Source organism: Hemiscyllium ocellatum, chromosome 2 (genome assembly GCF_020745735.1).
Source record: "Hemiscyllium ocellatum isolate sHemOce1 chromosome 2, sHemOce1.pat.X.cur, whole genome shotgun sequence".
Classification (NCBI taxonomy): domain Eukaryota; kingdom Metazoa; phylum Chordata; class Chondrichthyes; order Orectolobiformes; family Hemiscylliidae; genus Hemiscyllium; species Hemiscyllium ocellatum.
In genome coordinates this window covers 61,741,054-61,763,204 of record NC_083402.1, presented here as the reverse complement: position 1 = coordinate 61,763,204, position 22,151 = coordinate 61,741,054, and the positions used below count along the sequence as shown (strand labels likewise).

General features: G+C 39.4%; 1 protein-coding gene across 1 annotated transcript; it reads right to left on the bottom strand.

Moving 5' to 3' along the window:
• Window positions 1–6,731: 6,731 nt before the first annotated feature.
• On the bottom strand, window positions 6,732–20,007 carry macir (macrophage immunometabolism regulator). Its single transcript, XM_060844370.1, has 2 exons — window positions 19,936–20,007; window positions 6,732–7,678 (listed from the first exon to the last, which is right to left on the bottom strand). The coding sequence occupies exon 2, from the start codon at window positions 7,654–7,656 to the stop codon at window positions 7,033–7,035; it is 624 nt and encodes a 207-aa protein (XP_060700353.1). The 5' UTR covers window positions 7,657–7,678; window positions 19,936–20,007; the 3' UTR covers window positions 6,732–7,032.
• Window positions 20,008–22,151: the final 2,144 nt, after the last annotated feature.

Here is a 22,151-nt window from a genome sequence, read left to right as displayed (position 1 = left end):
GGATAAATAAAGTCCAGTGATGACAAATACTTGGTTAATCCATTAAGGAGATTAATCTTCTTTAATAATTATATCTTATACTGTATAATAAGAATGATTTCCATATGTGTATTAGTCTGGCTACTTAAATTTATTCCAATGGTAGCTTTGATTCTCCAAACTTGGCACAGAACTCACATTCCTCTCGGGTGACTAGAAATACGCTTAGGAACATGGTACTTTTCACATGCAAATATGCTTAAGATTGCAAAGCAAGTGGAAACCAGCTAAGACAGGCTCTTTAGTTTGTCCTGAATAAAATCCAAGGTGAAGAGCTCATTAATATATGTAAATTATTTCACACAATTTACTTACTTGAGGTTTAATTTAATCAAAGCTGAATTCAATTATAGAAGCAAGCTTCTGTTTTCTTGTTTCGAAGACTGGGCCTTTCAAGATTCTCAGGTGTATCATGCCAATCTGTTGTCAGCCTTACACAAATAAGCAAGCTGGAAGGTAGGGCTCCATGGCAGTCAGATGAAACTTTATGTACACATTGTTCAAGTAGCTGATACAGGATCAGTAATACCAAGCGTTAGCAAAGTGCTGCATTTTATTATTTTATAAATCGGAGATAAAAGTTAAACATTCTGCAAATAAGTTAACATCTGTTGCATTTATTTCCAATCACAGATTTGTCAACTTAATTTGTAGTCTATTCCGGATTTATGTAGTCTGATATTATACTTGTGTTATTCAAAGACTAGGAATACAGGTAAACCAGTCTTAAGTAGCTTTTCATTTCCTCAGGATGCTTCCAAGTGCAGAGAGATGTGAATCTTGTGCAAGCAAAAAAGACAGCCAAAACATACGCAGTTAGGCCCCAAAGCAATGAGGTAAATGAGCACTTGATTTATGTTGTTCTTGGTTCTTATTCAACACTACCATTGAGAGCTAAGTGGGATGGTTTGTAAAGTATGTTTATCATTCTGGAGCTTTGTTCAATTAAAATTTTATTGTTCAGCAAGAAATTTTACAAAACTTGAATTCAAGTTTGTTCCCCACCACTGAGATTGATTAACTTGAATAGCCTGTGATATGGTGCAACAAAATAAATAGTAATGCAGCAGCTGGGACTCTGCAAAAAAAAACTCAGCCTTCTCCCTGGTCTTTTGAGTTTTCCAATTTTTTTTTGCTCTTAATACCTGTGGCAGTGAAAAGTTGGTAATGATTTTCAAGATGTTGCTCACAATGAAAGGGCTTTGATATCCTCACTTCAATATATTTTATAGCAATTAGATATTTACCACTTGGATTTAAAACAGAGCAGCAAAATGTGATTTGTTACTGAAGAGAACATCCAAATATAATCTGGACACTAACTTAAATGTTTTTGCTCTCCCCCTCCCCTAATCCTTGCCAAACACAGACACAATGGCCTGGATAATTTACTTATATCCATTGTCTCATCTAGGTTTAAGAACATATATAGATTACCCCACTTTCAATATAAAGTCTCTCCATTCAGCATTGCATACTTTGGGTACCACGTATATAGCATTACACATATGAGGACAGTCATGTGAAACTTCAGTACAGGCATTTCAAACTTTTAAGATGCTCGTCAATCATCACTCGCTCTACATCACAGTCACTGTGATCACTGACTAAATGATGATTCAAGACAGGCTCAACTTTGGAAATTACTTTTATTGTTGATTATATGCAGGGTTATATTATTCAGTTCATCTATAATATGCTAAAAGATTATGTACAATATATTAAACTCAATACAAAATTATATATTTAAAAACACAATAAGTATCCAAACCCCTCCTGGAATAATGAGCATTTATGATTAAAAGTTCACTTGAATTGAAGGACAGTATCACTATCATAAATTGGAACTGGTGGTAACATGAATGTATCAACAATTGTTCTTAATCCACTAATTATTGCCAAAATGGCTCAATCTCTCCATGTAACCATAGGTCAGTTCAGATGGAATTCCTTACTGAGTCATTATTGATAAAAGTATTCCAGAAGATGCAGAGCAAGTTCCACTTATTCCATAGAAAGGTAATTTCAAATAAGCCCATACCTATTCAGAGGTGATATGCAGTACATGTAATCCAGTGCAGAGTTTGGAGCAAAATTCCACTTAGAGTTACAAAGCAAGATATATTCTTTAAATTATACCATTGTATTGTATCCTGGTAGAAAAGCCTGCTTCCACATAACTGTGTTGCAGACCAGGTTGTGATGCAAGTACTGCCTTCAAGGGACTCAGGATCAATTTCCTGCTACCCACTTACAAGTACACACAAGCAGTGAGTAAAAAGTGAAAGTAAATTGGAGGACAGGATTATTTTTAGTCATCTCTATATAATAGTTTATTGATTAACAGAAAGATTCCAGATGCAGATTAGAAAGTATTTTTTGAAAGTATGCAAATTTAACTTCTATCAAATTTTAGTTTACCGAGCATTAATTTATTTCCTAGTTTGTTGAAGCACAACTGAAATATTCACATGGGTTAGTAACAAAAATAGAAGATTCAATGTGTGCTTTTCAAATAAAAGAACTGCAAATGGAAGGTTGAGGGAGGAATGGAGAGGATGCAAAGTGTTTATATTCACTAACAGTAGCTGCATTCTGCTTCCAAAAGACCCTTTTTCAGGTTTAATTGTTGGCAGATTTAGCAAACACAACCAAAGCTCCATAGTATAATACAATCTTTGATTACAGCAAGGCATATGGTCAATCATCTCAAAGAAATTTGTTCAAAAGCAAAAGTTATAAACATGCAGAATATCAAAACAGATTCAAAACTGAGGCCACAGAAATTAAAAAGCAGGTCATGAACACAGATTAGGACATAAAGAGCATTAAGTTTACACAAATAAAGATGTCCCTTCTTTCTCCACTTAAAATTTAACACTTCAACTTTCTCTTTGTAAAGGTTAATTTTAAGAAAGTTTCAACAACTGCAAATTTACCAGTCAAGAATATTCAAAGAGTAAATATTGTCTAATTTTATTAAGAGACACATGACTAACACAGCACATTGCAATGTTATAGCTTAATACTAATGTAATCATTCAAATGTATACAGGGAAAAAAAATCCATAATCATTCCAAGTTCGTACACAATGAATTACAAATATATTATTAAACTCTGAGTAAAATGTCCTGAGCAATCTAACACCTGTCCTGACATTGCCTTAAATTCTCACTTAACAGGAGTTCAACTACAGTGTTTTTAACTCCACTAAAAGGTCTTTCAAGATTGGACAAATCAAAATGTTTAGCTACATTACAGCTAGCTGGTCAAAAAGATCTCATCATACTTTATGGAAAAAAATATTCCTCAAGGCAGCTTAAGTCACATTTATAATACAAATAACATATACTGGGAAGTTGGGTATCATGATTGTTAATTGAACTCCACATGAAGCTAGTTATTCAGCTCAATACCATAGCATTCTAAACATTGTTCAAGTTTTACATAACTGGTGTTTCTTTCTTTATTGGTATTTACTTGCAATCTGACTAATGTCTGAACAAGCATACTTATTGTGACATTGGTGATCCCATTACAGGTTACATTGGTGACCTCCATTTAAAATCAATATGAGTAGAACCTGGCTGCACATATATCTTAGTGTCAGTGCTGGGGGAAAGATGACATCTCAGGCTTGCAATTGACAGTCACAGTTTGGTGTTTTAAAAAAATTACAGTAGCTGTTCAGACTCCTAAATTTGGCACCAGCTGCTGCAATGTAACAAGTGTCACATTCTTCAGCTGAATGGCTTTAGTAGCATGGAAAAAACCTTTAATTAATATCTTACAAGCAAATTCTAGAAATCAATTTTAGGATAATTACAGCAACTTTGAATACAAATACTCATTTGGGTGCAGGTACTTAACATTCAGTCTCAACACTGAACGTCTGTTTAATATTGCTTTGTCACTGAATATTATGCGTTATTCAAGACTATTAGTTTAGGAGATAATAGGGCTTGAGCTTAAACCACATTGCAGATTCAATTTTTGGTCCAGCTCAATACCAGATGTTGGTAAACATGCAGTTCATAATGCTTAGAAATGGATTCTGAATGGTTCATTTAAAGCAAAACTCTTTGAATTTTGACTATCCTTTATCAAGGTTTTCAATCATACAGGAAAATAAAGAAGCTATCTGCCTTTATAAAAGATTTTAAAAACGGTGGCATGCTCTCCATAGTACAGAACACAACCTGACAGTTTAGAGGTGTTTTTAGAAAGTCAACTTTGTTGTGCTAATGCTACATTTGAGCAGATCCTTCTATCGCAGAGGCACTGTTCTTATATATAATGCCACAGCATTTACCTCCATTCTCTCATCCTATATAATATCGCCAGTAATTACAGAACTCAGTACAAAATTCCACACTATTCTATAGACAAAGAAAAATATTATTCCTGCCAATGGAAAAACTCAAAGCTGTGTTTGTAATATTAGTAATATTCTTGTATGTGGGACAGGGGCCTGGAAACAAAATAAATTATATTGATTTCTGCATATTGCTTTACTTAAAATTAGAAACAAACTACAAAAGGAATTCTTTAATCCTATTTGACTAGGGTATTTTTCACATGTCCAGAATAATTCCTGTTTCAGAAAAACAAATGCCAAATTAGAACACAGAATGAGATTAATCTTTCAGGTTATCGGAGCTAGTTAAAAATTTGAAACTGAAGTTTGAAAATGTCTGCTATTGCTGATTATAATTAATTTACATTATTTGTTTCAATCATCCACTTGACTGAAATTTATTAAGCCAATGTAACTGCTGTAAACTTAATCATTAAAAGGAACTTTAACAAAAAAAAGATTAGAACTGCTTTTCCATTTTTAGCCACACTATTTACTACAAGGACAGATGTCAGAATAAATTGCACCCAGCCTCCTGACAACAAAACTGGAGACATCTTATTAGATCACAAAAACAGGTCAGATGTTTCTACCATAAGCTCTTGTTATGACAACTCTGTATTTCAAAGAATCACATCTAAAAGTCTAGAAGGCAACAATGGAGACAAATATTAAATAGGAGTCCAGAATGGTTTAATCAATTGTCTACTCTATGTATATTTCAACTCCCAGTGGTTGTCATTGCATTTTCATGCTAAATCACTACAGGCCAGCCTATTTGTACCAGGTAATTAGAAAGAAAAGCAAATGCATTATCATAAAAGCTGACAGAAGACCTCTGCAAAACTGGCTAAAGAATGCAATCTCTAGGTAATGAACAAATGATAAACCTTCAAAATGTAATGGACTATTAATAAAATCTGAATCCTTATGTCTGAAGAACTGAAGGATGAAAAAAAATTGCAAAGTTATATTAACGTAATTTTAGTTCAGGAATCTTCGAAACTCCCTTTTTCCCAAAAACACAAGGTCAGATTGGAAAACTGAAGGGGTCCATTAATCCCACTGAGTTAATTGTGTAACTTTATCCTCTGGCTAAGAATACCATCTGAAACTAATTTCTAAAATTATATCAGTAGCTTCTAGAGAGGTGCTGACAGGTTTCTAGCAAGTGCAGAAGACCTTCTCTTCACCTCATTCATTTTGTAAATTCCCAACTGACTTCAATATAAGCAGGCCTTTTGGCAACTGTGTAGTTCTGAAGATAGATCAGACACAAGTTCCAAAAGTTTGATCAGTGTCAGTTTAGTAAGTGAGAGAACCAACACTTAAATGACTCTATTGAAAAACAATAGAAAAATTGTAACATGACTAAATGAGAAAGAGTTAAATTAAAATCTTCAGCTTTATGGATATTTTTGCTTCTTCTGAAAGCTTGCTGTAGCATTGCAGATTAGCATCAAAGACAAATTCTATATTCTGTTCAGCACTTGCCTTTATTAAGTTGCTTGAGGTGTGCAGAGCAATCAAGGAGAAAAAAATCTATTAAATTACTAAAGATATTACAATAAATAAAAGAGGCCATTTTAATTTTTAAGTGCAGTTCGTGACTTTAATTGTTGACTCACATGGATGCTGACCTAAACTGATAATTTGAGAAAGAACTGAGAGAGCTCCCCGCTTCCAAACCAACATATGCAGTTTGCTGCCTTCTATTATGGTAAAGTAACATAACCTCACCAAACATCTAGAATAATATAGGATGGGTTAAAAAGCTGGCTACAATGGAGTTTCTTATTTATCACTGTTAGACGTTCATTACTTTCGTTCTGAAAAACATTCCCAGTCAAAAAACACAGTTCCAAAAACAGAAATTGCTGGAAAACCTCAGCAGCTCTGGCAGCACCTGTGGACAGAAATCAGAGTTAACGTTTCAGGTCCAGTGACCCTTCCACAAAACTCCAGTCCTTGTTACAACAGTTCCAGTGCAAATGCACAGCAAGAACTACGACTCTGCACGTAGTTGCCTCCTGATACAGATCAAATATTTACCAGTTTAAACTGCAGACAAGAATAAATTATACCTTCATATAACTGCAAAATATAGCTATTTCAAATTAATCTTTATTATTAGATAGGACCTAAATAGCTGTTTATCTACTTAGATCAAATTTCAACTGCTTTCCAATAATAGATGCTTATGCAGTTATTACTTAAAACCTAAGTAATAAAATTTAGAAAAGTTAAGCTGAAGGTGACTTTTGATGATAGATTATTATTGCTACAAAATAATAATTAGTAATTCTTCAGCTATTTCATATTACTCCTGTCATAACAAAAAGGTGACAATTTTAACCATTTACCAGAATTGGGATGGAACATATTCTGGGATGGAACATATTCCACAGACACTATCTAAACCCACAATAATCCTATGAGAAGGAGAACTTATTTCATAGCCCGGTACAGTTTGTATAGAATCAATATTCCACCAAGCAAGTTAAATATCACCTATCAGGTTGTCCAGTTCATCCACTCCCCTCAGTCCCAATGATATTCGGGCAAGTATCACACTGACTTCCATAAGCCCAGTGCTGTTCCTTGTGCGTTTTGAATAAAGCAATTAATTTTATTTTCAAGTTTTATTTCTGCTGAACATACGTTCCCCTCTAAGTGTGAGATGTTGTAGCTGGTACTGCAGTACCTCTGTGTCCGCTGATTCCTTAATATTCATTTTATCCAGATTTAGGTAATCCAAGGATTTTGACTGGGCCCTCTTTCCTTTGATGAGGCAAATTGGCAAAGGTCCATGTAGACATTTGCTGGATTCAAAAGATAGTGACTTGATGGTTTGTTCCCCTGAACTAGGCATTCGCCGCCGTCTTCTACCATTTGCAGCTGGGATCTCATATGGTTGATAATATCGATTCTTCGTTTTATAGATGCGAGAACTTCTTGACAATCCTACATCATGTTGCTTAGTATGTTGACTGGCCAAAGTTTCTGCTGCATCTGGCTCATTACCTGACCATCTTTGAGCCAATTTTAACAGTTCCCCACCAGTAGCAAAGCCAACCAAGTAATTGGTGTCCATGTGAAGAATCTGATAGCTAGGCACAGTCTGCTTTACAGGAGAGCATGGGGTGCTGGAACTGCGACGCTTCTCAGGCTCTGTTTTACTCAGACAGTTTACTTCTACAGCAGGTGCAGACAGAACAGGCATGGTTGTCCTGGAAATACCACCGAGGTCCACCTCCATTCTGAAACTGGCAGCTGTCAGGCTAAAGTACAACATAATACTTATTATAATAGTTAACAGAAAACAAGTATAACATTTACACAAGGTTAAACATTGGGCTCTGAAGACATGACCAATCTTCTTAATAAGACCATAAACGATTAATCAGCAACTGAATAAACTTCAGCTCTTTGGAGCCTTGATTGTAACTTAATCTCTTTAATACACTGGAAAGTATTTAAACAGGTGGGTGAGCACTGGAGTACAAACTCCATGTCACAGACATAAAGGAACAAATCTATCACAACAGAACATCCGATTCTGCAAGCAACCATAACCTATATTCAAAGAAACAGGATACAGGGCAGTGTGATCAGCTTTCAAATAGATGGCTTATGATGTGAAATTTCAAGCAAAACACTGTGTGCAAGTTATACTGTGGCAACTAAGCCAAGTCATTTAAGCCAAGTAACAGGACTGTCAAATACACTAGCAAATAAACATTTCATTCAAACGTCATTCAAAATATCATACCAAAGCTGCAAATAATCATTATTCGTTTATTTGCTTGAAGTCTAGCTAGTATGCAGTAGTTTAAAATAAAGGGTAGTTTTTGTTTCAATTTTTGGTGTCAGTGTTTAACTAAATTTGGCAATGCAAGGCCAGTGTAGGCAATGTGAGACTAATTCATTTTGAAATGGACAGCAAAGGAAGAGAACACTAAAGCAGTTCATGTAAGGGACAATGAATTGATCCGAAATGTTAACTCTTTGCTCTCTCTGGATATAACCCAATATGCGGAGTATTTCTTACATTATAATTTGGTGAATGACAATTACAAATACGCGTATAGAAGGACTTAGAGTCAAGAGGCACAGAGAGATGCACAGCACGGAAATAGACCCTTCGGTCCACCTCATCCATGCTGACCATGCCAACCCAATCCAGTCCCATCTGCCAGCGCCTGGCGCTATCCCTCCAAACCCTTCCTATTCATATACCCATCCAGATGCCTTTTAAATGTTGCAATCGTGCTAGCCTCCACCACTTTCTAAGGCAGCTCATTCCATACACGTACCACCCTCTGCATGCAAATTTGGCCCTTAGGTCTCTTTTATATCTTTCCCCTCTCACCCTAAACCTACACCCTCTAATTCTGGATTCCCCCACCCCAGGGAAAAGACCTTGTCTACTTATCCTATCCATGCCCTTTATAATTTTGTAAACCTCTAAGGTCACCCCTCAGCCTCTGATGCTCCAGGGAAAACAGCCCTAGCCTATTCAACCTCTCCAACCCTGGCAACATCCATGTAAATCTTTTCTGAACCCCTTCAAGTTACACAACATCTTTCCAATAGGAAGGAGACCAGAATTGCATGCAACATTCTAACAATGGCCTAACCAATGTCCTGTACAGCCGCAACATGACTACCCAACTCCTGTACTCAATACTCTGACTAATACAGGAAAGCATACCAAATGCCTTCTTTACTATCCTATCTACCTGCGACTTCACTTTCAAGAAACTATGAACCTGTACCCCAAGGTCTCTTTGTACCTTTAATGCTCACATCCAAATCATTTATATCAATGAGGAAAAGTAGTGGACCCAGCACTGATCCTTGTGGTGCTCCACTGGTCACACACCTCTAGTCTGAAAAACAACCCTTCACCACCACCCTCTGTCTTCTACCTTTGAGTCAGTTCTGTATCCAAATGGCTAGTTCTCCTTGTATTCCATGCGCTCTAATCTTACTAACCAGTCTCCCATGGGGAACCTTGTCGAATGCCTTACTGAAGTCCATCTAGATAATGTCCACTGTTCCGTCCTCATCAATCCTCTTTGTTACTTCCTCAAATGACTCAGTCAACTTTGTGAGATATGATTTCCCACACACAAAGCCATATTGACTATCCCTAATCAGTACTTGCCTTTCCAAATACATATACATCCTGCCCCTCAGGATCCCTCCAACAACCTGCCCACCACTGACATCAGGCTCACTGGTCTAGAGTTTCCTGACTGGTCCTTACCATCTTTCTTAAACAGTGACACCATGTTAGCCAACTTCCAGTCTTCCAGCACTTCACCTGTGACTATTGATGATACAAATATCTCCGTGGGTATCTAGGGAAGAGATAGTTGGGCCTCTTACTGTGTTCTAGGGTACACCTGATCAAGTCCTAGAGATTTCTCCACTTTTATGCATTTCAAGACATTCAGCACCTCCTCCTCTGTAATATGGACATTTTTCAGAATGTCACCATCTATTTCCCTAGATTCTAAATATTTCATGTCCTTTTCCACAGTAAATACTGATGCTAAATACTTTTTAGTATCTCGCCCCCATCTCCTGCCTGCTCCACACAAAGGCTGCCTTGCTAATCTTTGAGGGGCCATATTCTCTCCCCAGTTACTAGTTTGTCCTTAATGTTTTTGCAAATATCCTTAGGATTTTCCTGAACTCCATTTGCAAAGGCTATCTCATGTCCCCTTTTTGCCCTCCTGATTTCCCTCTTGAGTATACTTCTACTGCCTTTATACTCTTCTAAATATTCACTCAATCTATTCTGTCTATACCTGACATATGCTTCCTTCTTTTTCGGGATCAAACCCTCAATTTCTTTAGTCATCGAGCATTCGCCATACCTACCAGCCTTCCCTTTCACCCTGACAGGAATATACTTTCTCTGGATTTTTGTTATCTCACTCCTGAAGGCTTCCCATTTTCAAGCAGCCCCTTTATCTGCATCCAATCAACTTTTGAAAGTTCTTGCTGAATACCGTCAAAATTGGCCTTTCTCCAATTTAGACCTTCAACTCTTAGATCTAGTCTGTCCTTTTCCATCACTATTTTAAAAATTTATGGAATTATGGTCGTTGGCCCCAAAGTGCTCCCCCACTGATGCCTGTCACCTGCCCTGCCTTATTTCCCAACAGTAGGTCAAGTTTTGCACCTTCTGTAGTAGGTACATCCATGTGCTGAAACAGAAAATGTTCTTGTACACTTTTAACAAATTCCTCTCCATCTAAACCTTTAACACTATGGCAGTCCCAGTCTATGTTTGGAAAGTTAAAAATCCCCTACCATTACCACCCTATTATTCTTACAAATAACTGAGATCTCCTTACAAATTTGTTTCTCAATTTCCCTCTGACTATTAGGGGGGGTCTATAATACAATCCCAATAAGGGGGTCATCCCTTTCTTATTTATTTCTCAGTTCTACCCAAATAATTTCCTGATGTATTTCCAGGAGTATCCTGCCTCAGTATAGCTGGAATACTATCCCTTATCAAAAACACCACTCCCCCTCCTCTCTTGCCTCCTTTTCTATCCTTCCTGTAGTATTTGTATTCTGGAACATTAAGAGATTCCCCCCAGACGTGATCGACGATGCCCTCCACCGCATCTCCTCCACTTCCCGCTCCTCCGCCCTTGAGCCCCGCTCCTCCAACCGCCACCAAGACAGAACCCCACTGGTTCTCACCTACCACCCCACCAACCTGCGCATACAACGTATTATCCGCCGCCATTTCCGCCACCTCCAAACGGACCCCACCACCAAGGATATATTTCCCTCCCCTCCCCTATCAGCGTTCCGCAAGGACCACTCCCTTCGTGACTCCCTTGTCAGATCCACACCCCCCACCAACCCAACCTCCACCCCCGGCACCTTCCCCTGCAACCGCAGGAAATGTAAAACTTGCGCCCACACCTCCACACTCACTTCCCTCCAAGGCCCCAAGGGATCCTTCCATATCCGCCACAAGTTCACCTGTACCTCCACACACATCATCTATTGCATCCGCTGCACCCGATGTGGCCTCCTCTATATTGGTGAGACAGGCCGCTTACTTGCGGAACGCTTCAGAGAACACCTCTGGGCCGCCCGAACCAACCAACCCAATCACCCCGTGGCTCAACACTTTAACTCCCCCTCCCACTCCACCGAGGACATGCAGGTCCTTGGACTCCTCCACCGGCAGAACACAACTACACGACGGCTGGAGGAGGAGCGCCTCATCTTCCGCCTGGGAACCCTCCAACCACAAGGTATGAATTCAGATTTCTCCAGCTTCCTCATTTCCCCTCCCCCCACCTTGTCTCAGTCGGTTCCCTCAACTCAGCACCGCCCTCCTAACCTGCAATCCTCTTCCTGACCTCTCCGCCCCCACCCCACTCCGGCCTATCACCCTCACCTTGACCTCCTTCCACCTATCCCACCTCCATCGCCCCTCCCCCTAGTCCCTCCTCCCTACCTTTTATCTCAGCCTGCTTGGCTCTCTCTCTTATTCCTGATGAAGGGCTTATGCTCGAAACTTCGAATTCTCTATTCCTGAGATGCTGCCTAACCTGCTGTGCTTTGACCAGCAACACATTTGCAGCTGCCCATCCCTGAGCCACATTTCTGTAATTGCTATGATATCACACTCCTAGATTCCTAACCATGGCCTGAATTCATCTGCCTTCCCTGTTAGGCCCCTTGCATTGAAATAAATGCAGTTTAGTTGATCAGTCCTACACTGTTCTCTGCTTTGTTCCTGCCTACCCTGACTGTTTGACTTGCCTTTGTTCTTAAATGTACCAGTGTCAGATTGAAATCTTTCCTCACAATCTCCCTGAGTCACCAACCACGCCCCCCCCCAACACACCTTACTAGTTTAAATCCTCCCGAGCAGCTCCCTGCCAGCTAATTAGTACCCTTCCTATTTAGGTGCAATCCATCCTTCTTGTACAGGTCACTTCTACCCCAGAAGAGATTCCAATGATCCAAAAATATGAATCTTTCTTCCATATACCAGCTCCCCAGCCATGCATTCATCTGCTCTATCCTCCTATTCCTGCCCTCATTAGCTCGTAGCACCAGGAGTAATCCAGATATTACTTCTACTCCTACTCTCGAGGACCTCCTTTTTAAATTCTGCCTAACTCTCTGCAATCACTATTCAGAATCTCATCCTTTTCCCTTCCTATGTCAGTGGTTCCAATGTGGCCAATGACCTCCTATTGGCCCCTCTCCCCCTTGAGAACATTCTGCACCCTCTCTGAGACATCCTTGATCCTGCACCAAGGAAGCAACACACCATTCTGATTTATCGCTGCTGGCCACAGAAATGTCCATCTGTACCTCAGACTAGAGAACCCCTTAAGACAATCAATCAATCGCTTGGAACCTGACATACCTCCCGTTACATTTGAGCCAGTTTCAACAGCTGAAATTTGGCTGTTTGTGCTAGGCTGTTCACCTGGGAATCCATCATCCCCTACATTTTCCAAAACAGCATACTTGTTTGAAATGGGGATAGCCAAAGACTCCTGCACAACCTGCTTACCTCTCTTACTTTTCCTGGAGTTAACCCATATGTGTGACTGTATCTGAGATTTGCCACCCGCCCCCCTCCCCCTCCACCCCACCCCCAGCCTTTCCTGTAACTGTCATCCATCACACCCTCTTGCTCTTGTAAATTCCTCATTGCTTCTAACTGCCTCTCCTACCATTCCATTCGATCTGACAGGATTCACAATCAACAGCATTTATTGCAGATATAATCCTCAGTAACCTGTAAACTCTCCCTAAATTCCCACATCCAACAAGAGCATATCACTCTACTGAGGGCCATTTTTGCTTTTCAATCTACAGACCCAGAAAATATTATTCCTCTACAAAACACTGCTCCAGGTTAAATTAAAACTTATGGCTTATATTTTAAGTTAATCAATAGAAATAGCTCAATAAAACATCGAATCAAGAAAGAACCCACTCTACTCACTACTGTAGACTTATTTTAAGACCGTGCTTAAAACATCCACTTATCTGTTTCTGTGCTGTGACCTCTCCAAACAGGTTCCTCCAAGATTAGTTGTGAATTTCACAGTTTTTAAAACTTTCCCAGACATACTCAGATGTCCAGCGATACATGAATTCAACAGCAAAGACAGTAACTGCTAACTCAAATCAGTAGCAATGTGGGTTTCTTTCTCCCTCTCCTGCACTGACCTCACCATGCGCTTCCATTGTCTGTTTTCTCCCTTTTAAAAATGCTGTTGTTTTGACTTTTTTTCCAAAGTTCCAAAACAATGCAATAGCATATGAAACATTAATTGCTGCTCCTGGAATCCAAGGAAATCACCTCCAACACCTAAAATTACCTCAAAAAAAAAAGGAACAGCTGTTCCAGCTGGAAGCTTTTCCCATCCTCCATCATGGATTACCCAGAATCCTTGAATAATTAAGAACAATATCATGACATTAAAAAGCTGGGTGGTGAATCGCACATGAATCTACTCACCTCTTGGAGGCCAACCTCCTTGACACACAAAATCAATTGGGTGAGTAACCATTCACCACGTGCTGAACAAATATAAAAGCTCCAGAGAAACTCTGGTACCAATGTACAGGACAAGGCGGCCATTCTGCTTTTCGTGTTTGAGATGCCAATTTGCTTCGGAAATCTAAAACTGCTCTCACTGATCAGCTCTCCCTTTGCCTTGCATTCTGTTCTGCCTTAAAATATTTGCTCTTTTGAGGGAAACATTGAGTGTATTTAAGACAGAGATATACAGGGTCTTGATTGTAAGGGGATCAAGGGTTACAGAAGGCAGGAGAATGGGATTGGGAAACATATCAGCCACAATTGAATGCTGGAGAAGACTCAATGGATCGAATGGTCTAATTCTGTTCCGATGTCATATTTTGCATCTTAGACCATAAGACAATCATCTAACACAATCAACAATCCTTTGATTCCTTTCTCTTTCATGAAAATTTTGCATCACAAAAAGGCACCAATGCTATTCACCTCAACTGTTCAGTGTTACCAAGTTCCAAATCACTCTGCGTAAAGAATTTAGGGGAGTTTATTTGTAATTATGTTAATGACACCTACTTCTGATCTTGCCCATGGGTGGGAATGTTTTGTCTATGTCTACCTTTCATTATCATAGAAATCCTTATCAAGTCACCCATTTTCAAATTCTTTTTTCTAATCCAAGCTTGGCCCTAATTGATACAGCATGCCAAAAGAATTTCTACCAATCTAAAACATACTTCTACTTTCTATGGTACCTTTATATTCTGTTTATAACAGAGACCATACTGCCACAGTATGTCACGAACTAAAAGAAAAGGTTCTAGACATGTTTAACATAACTCCCATTTCAATTCTACTACTGGGAAAACGATCAACTGTCAGAGATGCAGCAAGAGTGCAGTGAAAGAACTTTTCTGAATCTATTTCAAAGCGAGAGTTTTGAATTCATGGTTTCCTTCTTAAAATCTCATTATAAGATCTCAGATGCATCTGAATCTCATTACATAAATTATATATTATGATTTTCGGTTGCTGTTCCTTCCTTTCCATTGTGTTCTTCACCCTGACACGAGTAGACATTGCATTTGGGATTCTTGGTGACAACTGCAAATGAAAGCCTGTGCACTCTGACCACACAAAAGGAGGTGGTTGTGTGTTTGTAAGGCTACAAGGTCAGCCCGAAAACTTCATAGGAGTTTCTCAAGGTAGGTCAGAGATATAATCATACTCATTTGCTTCTTCAATTATGTTCTCTCCATTATAAGGTAATGACGGGGAATCTTTGCCAAAAATTGCACAATACTTAATCCTACTTCCATCTCAGGTCATACACCCTTACCTTGCAACCTAGGCTTGGATTGATAAGTAACAAATAGCACCAAGCAAGATGCAGTCAATGGTCATCGCGAACAAGAGAAAGTCTAACAATCTCTTGTCAATAATATTCAACAACACTACCACCACCAAATTCCCAACTCTTAACAGCTTAGATATCACCTATGGTTAAAACTGCAGCTTAAAAACTGGATTCCTTTGTGGTGAGTGACCCAGCCCTATTATCATAAATCTATCTACAAGGCACAAATTTCGTGTGAAGCAATACTCTCCATGAGTACAGCACCAACAACACTCCAGATGGTTGGCACAATCTGGGACTGGTTTGGTACAACTTCACACCCATAGCCTTAAGCATTTATTCCCTCCACTGGTGCATTGCAGCAACTCAAACAATTATTCAATAGCACCTTCAAAACATATAACCTCTACCAACTAAGACTTCATAGCCCAGTATACTCCCCCACACTACCATTAAGCCGGAATATCAAATCATGTTTGATGACAAGCACAGGAGGATGTGCTTAAAAATGAGATATCCACCTAATGAAGCTGCAGCATAGGACTCGTTGCATGCTAAATAGTGGAATCAACATATGACAGACAGGACTAAGTGACCTCACAAGAAAACAGTCTAAAATCTAATCTCTTCATTTCTGCCACAAGCAGTTATGAATGATGATGGAAAATTAAACAACTCATTCGAGGATGTGTCTCCACGGGTATCTCCATTGTCAATGATGGGAGATCCAAGTACATCAGTGTAAAAGATAAGGCTAAAGTATTTGCATCCATCTTTCACCAGAAGTGCCGAATGGATGATTTACTGACTCTACTTCGGAGGTCCACAGCATCACTGGTAGCAGTCTTCAACCAATGCGATTCTACATAATATCAAGAAAGAGTTCAGTATGCAAATGCAAAATGCAAAAGCTATGGGCCTTGACGACATCCCAGCAATAGTATTGCAAATGTGTTCTCCAGTGTCTCGCTATATCTCTAGCCAAGGTGGTTCAATAGCACTACAACAAATCCAAACTGGCCAATTTTTGCCTTAACTCTCAAAAAAGTGATGGAAGGGCTATTAACATTGCTACCAAACAGCAATAATTGCACAGGTCAAATAACTATTTGCAGAGCAACTGTCTGCACACTGGAGCTCAGTTTGGGTTGCACCAAAGCCACTTGGATCCTGACTTAATTGTATAGCTTTGGTCCAAACATGGACAAGAGAGTTGAACTGCAGAGGTGATTTTGAGTCTGACCTTGGCATCAAGGCAGCATTTGAAGGAGAATGGCAGCAGAGTTCTTGCAAAAATTGGAGTCAATTGGAATCTGGATGAGAGAGTGGGCGGGGAACTCGCTGCTGGTTGGAGTCATGCCTAGTACAAAGGGAGATCATTGTGGTCATTGAAGGTCAATCATCTCAGCCTCTACTACAGGAATTCTGCAAAACAAAAATAAAACTTAATTCCTCAGGTTAAGTTCCAAGGCCCATCCTGGAGGTTACCACTGACCAGAAACTGAACTGGACGAGCCATATGAACACTGTGTTAACGTGAATAGATTAGATGGTGGGAATTCTACGTCAGGTAACACCTCCTGACTCCCCAAAGCCTATTCACAAACTGCAAAGCACAACTCAGGAGTGTGATGGAATACTCTCCATTCACCTATATGAGTACAGCTCCAACAGCATTCAAGATGCTTGATACTTCCAGGACACTTCCACCATGTAACTGGTACTTTGTTCACCACCAACATATATCAGTAGTGTGTACTATCTACAACATGCAATCAAGCAACTCAAAGTTCCTTGCGCAGTACCTTTGAAATCTGTAATATAGCGCATGATGGACAGCTGCATACGCATGGAACATCACCACCAGCAAACTTCCCTCCAAACCACACATCAAACTTTCAAATATATCACTGATCCTTCACTGTCACCTGTTAAAGCTGCTGGAACTCCCTTCATATATTCTTGAACTGCTGCAGTGCATTATATCACCGTGAGCAATAAACGCTGGCCTAGCCAGTGATACCTAAATCCCATGCACCTAAAGCAAAGCAGCTACCCTTCCATTTCTCACACAACTTGACTTGTAACTGTACACTCATTCCCTTACCAATGTTGGGTCAATACCCTAGAAGACGACCCTCTCTGATGATATTTTGGATGTATCTTTATTAAAAGTTTGAGTTGCTGACTCACCATCACCTTCTCAGAGGAATTAGAAATGGCAAGGCCTGCAATTGTTGGCCAAAAATGCCTACATCCCACAAAAAACATTTAAACATTATCTTTCAATTTTCTCTGTTCTGTTGAAAACAAATCCAATTTTTCTGAAGTTCTTTACTTGTAATACCTGATGCCAGGTCACATCCCAATAAGTTTGCATTGTACCCTTTCTGCTGCCTCAAGATCCTTCCTATAGTTTGGACACAAAAACATACACTGTCCTTCAACTATTACCTCACTAGGTATACACAGACACACATCTGTATGTTAGATTTTAAATGTTTAATTTAGTCTTACATACTTTAAAGCTCTTCTCATGTAGGTCAGCACTCCATGAGCAATTTTTCACCTTATCTACAAGAGTTGCTGCTTTTAAATGTTATTTGGATTTTGAACCCTAAACTCCTCTGCTGTTCTGCATTCCCATCAAATGTGCTGCTGTTGCTTGTATTGGATCCATGGAAGCCCCTTTCACACACATCATGAGAACTCCCTGCATAGCCATTCCTCTGTGTCTAACTTTAGAGCTTAGCACTTTCAATAAACACTGAGTGCTCAGAATGAATTCAACTTATTTCTTCATTAGTCGAAAGGGCAGTGCTGGGCCAAGTGGTAATGTTCCTGACTGAACTCGTAAACCATGGCTCCAGGCAAATGTCCTGTGCCATTAGTTCAAATCCTATCAGGCATTTAAATGCAATTAATAAATTTGGAGTACAAAGTTAGTCTCAATAATAGGCCATAAAGCTAGCCTTACTGATTCAAAAGAAGTCTGGTTCATGAATGTCCTTCACGAAAGAAAATCTGCTATCCTTACTTGGCCTACGTGACTCCAGCATGTGGATGACTTGAACTTGACATAGTAAGCTATTCAGTACACTAGCACTTAGGGATGGGGAACAACTACAGGCCTTACTAGAACTGTCACATCCGGTGAAGAACAGTTAGAGGAGAGATTCCTATTAAATGGCAACCTTCTAGGTGAGCTTTCAATGGTGCTAAATCTAAACTCCACTCTTTTGATCCCTCGCATGCTACCAATATTTCAGAGATCAAAATAGAACAGCACCATCACAACCCTATCAATCTCTAAATAATTCCATGGGGGAAAAAAATTCTTTGCAGATCTGTATGAAATTTACGTGTAGTTTGTAATTAAGTTAACAATGAATCTACATTTAACCAAAATTAACCAAATTATCTCAGTCACAAATACTTTAAGTTTAGACACTACAGCATATTGATTTTGATTGAATTATTTACTAAATGTGTAATACAAACACCACATTCTGGACTGTAGATATCAGGAGAAATATTATCTCTCCTGATTATAAACTAATCGTACTCTATTTCGCAAATTCCACTTTTTTAAAAATGGTAAAGGGTTTTTGACATACCAAATAGCATATCTCTTTATATAGAGGCTATAACCTTTTATTTATAGAAACAACGTGGCCAAAAATGTAGTTGGCAAGTCGTGTCCAAAGCCAAGTGACCGAATGTCTGCTCACGAAATTAATATATACGCACATGTAAATACTAGATCTAATATGATTTTACTCTCAGCTATCAAATAAGATTTTGTATTCATAACCCATTCCCTTTATTACGCTAACACTGCATTATATTTTTAGCATTATTACGCGTCATACCCATGATGTAACTCTAGCGTATCCAACAGGTTAGAAAAACGGTGGTGTTAAACACATCCTTCATTTTTCACTTCCGGCTACTTTCAAAATGAACTATCACGAATTCTAGTGTTCATATTTAATCATTCACAGAACACCTGAATGTGCCTAATCAGGGTCACAGTGATACTTAAACTCTATCCAATGTATCAAATAGTGCAGTGAAACAGTGTGTATGAAAATGTACTATATATATATATAACATGCAGCGATTCCTCATTCAGGCAGACTTTGAATTTATTGAGGGCAGCTCCGCGTCATTGTAAGCCTTCTGTAACAGTTTCCTAATTTTAAACAGTCATTACAACCAAACATAAAAGAAGCGACACCGAAATAAATAATTCTGAGAAATTTCCAAATTACTTGGCGGATTCAAGGATACAAAACGGTGATTACTCCGCCCAGAAAAGGTCCGAACCTGCAATCGCTGCCCTCCAGTATTTTTTAATATTCACACCATCAATCATCAGAATCCATCATCTTCTCTCTACCCCCTTCACCCCAGTCAACTAAGTGGAAAACGATGCAGCTGAAGAGCACAGCCGCAACTGCTCAGTTTCTTGGTCGATTTCAACTCATTTCCTCATCCCACTCTCTCTTTATATCCTTTTTTGTGAGAATTGGAGTATTGGTAAATATCGCAACAGCGTGTATCGTTTCGTGTTTTGTTATTTCAGTCAGAGGGTTGGGTGGGTTCGAAAAATAAGAGAAACCAACCTGATTCCGAATGAGTGAGAGACCGGTTAGATGCCAGTGTTGCTGCCGAGCCGCTGACCGCGAAAATGCTGTACTCAGGAAGAGAAAGCAGATCGAGTTCAGTTGTGGCAGCGGAGAGCTCCCGGATCCGTCACATGATTCTGATGTTTAAAAAAAAGACATGGCAGCCACTAGGAATTGCAATCTGTTAAGTAATGGATTAAACGAAAAACCCCGTTCTAACTCTCAGCGTTAAGGGCAATTTTAATCTTTTTGAATTTTTTTAAATGGGCAAATTCTAATCTGACCCAGTTCCTTGTAGTTATTTAGTACAGTGATGTTTGGCAAGAAATTCCAGACGAATCCATTTGTTTTCTCTTGATGTAGATTATATTTTATCCCCCAGCCCTCAAAAAGAAGTCTTTTCCCGCCTGGTATGGCATGTTTCAGAACCAGGAAAAATTAAATGTTGGTTGGTGATTTAAAATGCATTTGATAAATCATGAGCAAGGAAAACTAGTGCAGCGGGTTCTACTATTCTTTTTAAACAGAAAGGCCTAAGAAAAAATAATTAAATAGCCTTTGCTGTGACATTGCAACAAAAAAATCTCTTGTCAGTTAAACTGTCATTTTATATGACTGTGGAAACTTACCAAGTTAAAAAATAACATGATTCGGACCAATGATAAATCCCTGCCCCTGTGGTGCCCACTGGTCTCGAAAAGCCTCTATTGTACAGGTGAGCACCGCATGCTCCCTCAGCAGGGTCACCTGAGCACAGATGGTCAGGATCGACGACCCTCGGACCGAGGAACAGACCCTTCAAAAAACGAGCAAGGGGCGACAGTTCATTCACATGGCCTGGCACCCAATCAACTTTGTTAGCCAATGTTTGCACGGGACCACTGCATGCAGCACTCTCTGCCCCGGATCCCCAATGGAAATGGGAAGGACCTGTTTGTAGATGGCCCTCCATAGGGAGTCTTCCCTTCTGTAGATAGTTTGTATCCCAGGGCTCCGTGATGTGTAGTGTTTACAAGACATATAAAATTACTAAATTACATCTCATTTTGCAAATAAATGCATAGATTTTTTAAAATTCACACACAGGATTTGGGTGTTGTTGGCTGGGCCAGCATTTATTGCCCATCTCTAGTTGCCCTTGAGAAGGTGGTGATGAACTGCCGGATTGAATGGCTGAAATCCATGTTCTGTACATAGATCATCAATGTTGTTAGGGAGGGATTTGAGGATTTTGACCCAGCAACAGTGAAGGAACAGCAATATGTTTCCAGGTCAGGGTGGTGAATTGCTTGGGGGAATCTGCATGTATCTGCTGCCATTGTCGTTTGAGATGTAAGTGTTCGTTAGTTTGGAAGGTGCTGTTTAAGGATTCTAGTAAATTTCACCAGTGCATTTTGCAGCTGATATGCACTGCTGCTATTGAGCATCAGGGGAGAGAGTAGATGTTTGTGGACATGGTGCTAATCGAATGAGCTGCTTTGTCCTGGATGGTGTGAAGTTTCTTGGGTGTTTCTGGTGCTGCATTAATAGGTAAGGTAGAAAGTATTCCATCACACTCCTGATTTGTACCTTGTAGATAGGCTTTGCAGAGTTGCTGCGGGATTCCTAGCCTTTGACTTGATTTGTAGCCTGTGTATTTGTATGGCAAGTTCAGTTTCTAGTCAATACCAACCCCCAGGATGTTGATAGTGGAGATTCAGTGATTATGATGCTATTGAATGTCAAAGCACAATGGTTGGAATGTCTCTTATAGGAGATGGTCATTGCCTGGCATTTGTGTGGTACAAATATTACTTGCCACTTTTCAGCTGAAGCCTAGGTTCTTGCTGTGCTTGGATATGGACTGCTTCAGTATCTGAGGAGGCAAACTGGTGCTGAACATGGCACAGTGAATAGCAAACATCCCCACTTCTGACTTATAAGGTCTGAGAATATTAGTGGTAAAAAAAAAGGCATTTTGGCCGATGATGCCTGCAGTGATTATTTGAAAGACCTTTGTCCAACAATGCCAAGTACTGTTCGTAATCTTGCGTGTTAGTTGACCTCATGTATCTACAACTCCTTTTAATATTTATGTTGAACTTCCATCATCCTTCAAAATGGAACATTCTAGATCTTAAATACTCCTTCAGAATCTTTGTATTATTTTAAACACATGAACACTCACTAGAGATTCTCTCTATCAACAGTAGCACACTTGCTCATTATTTTGC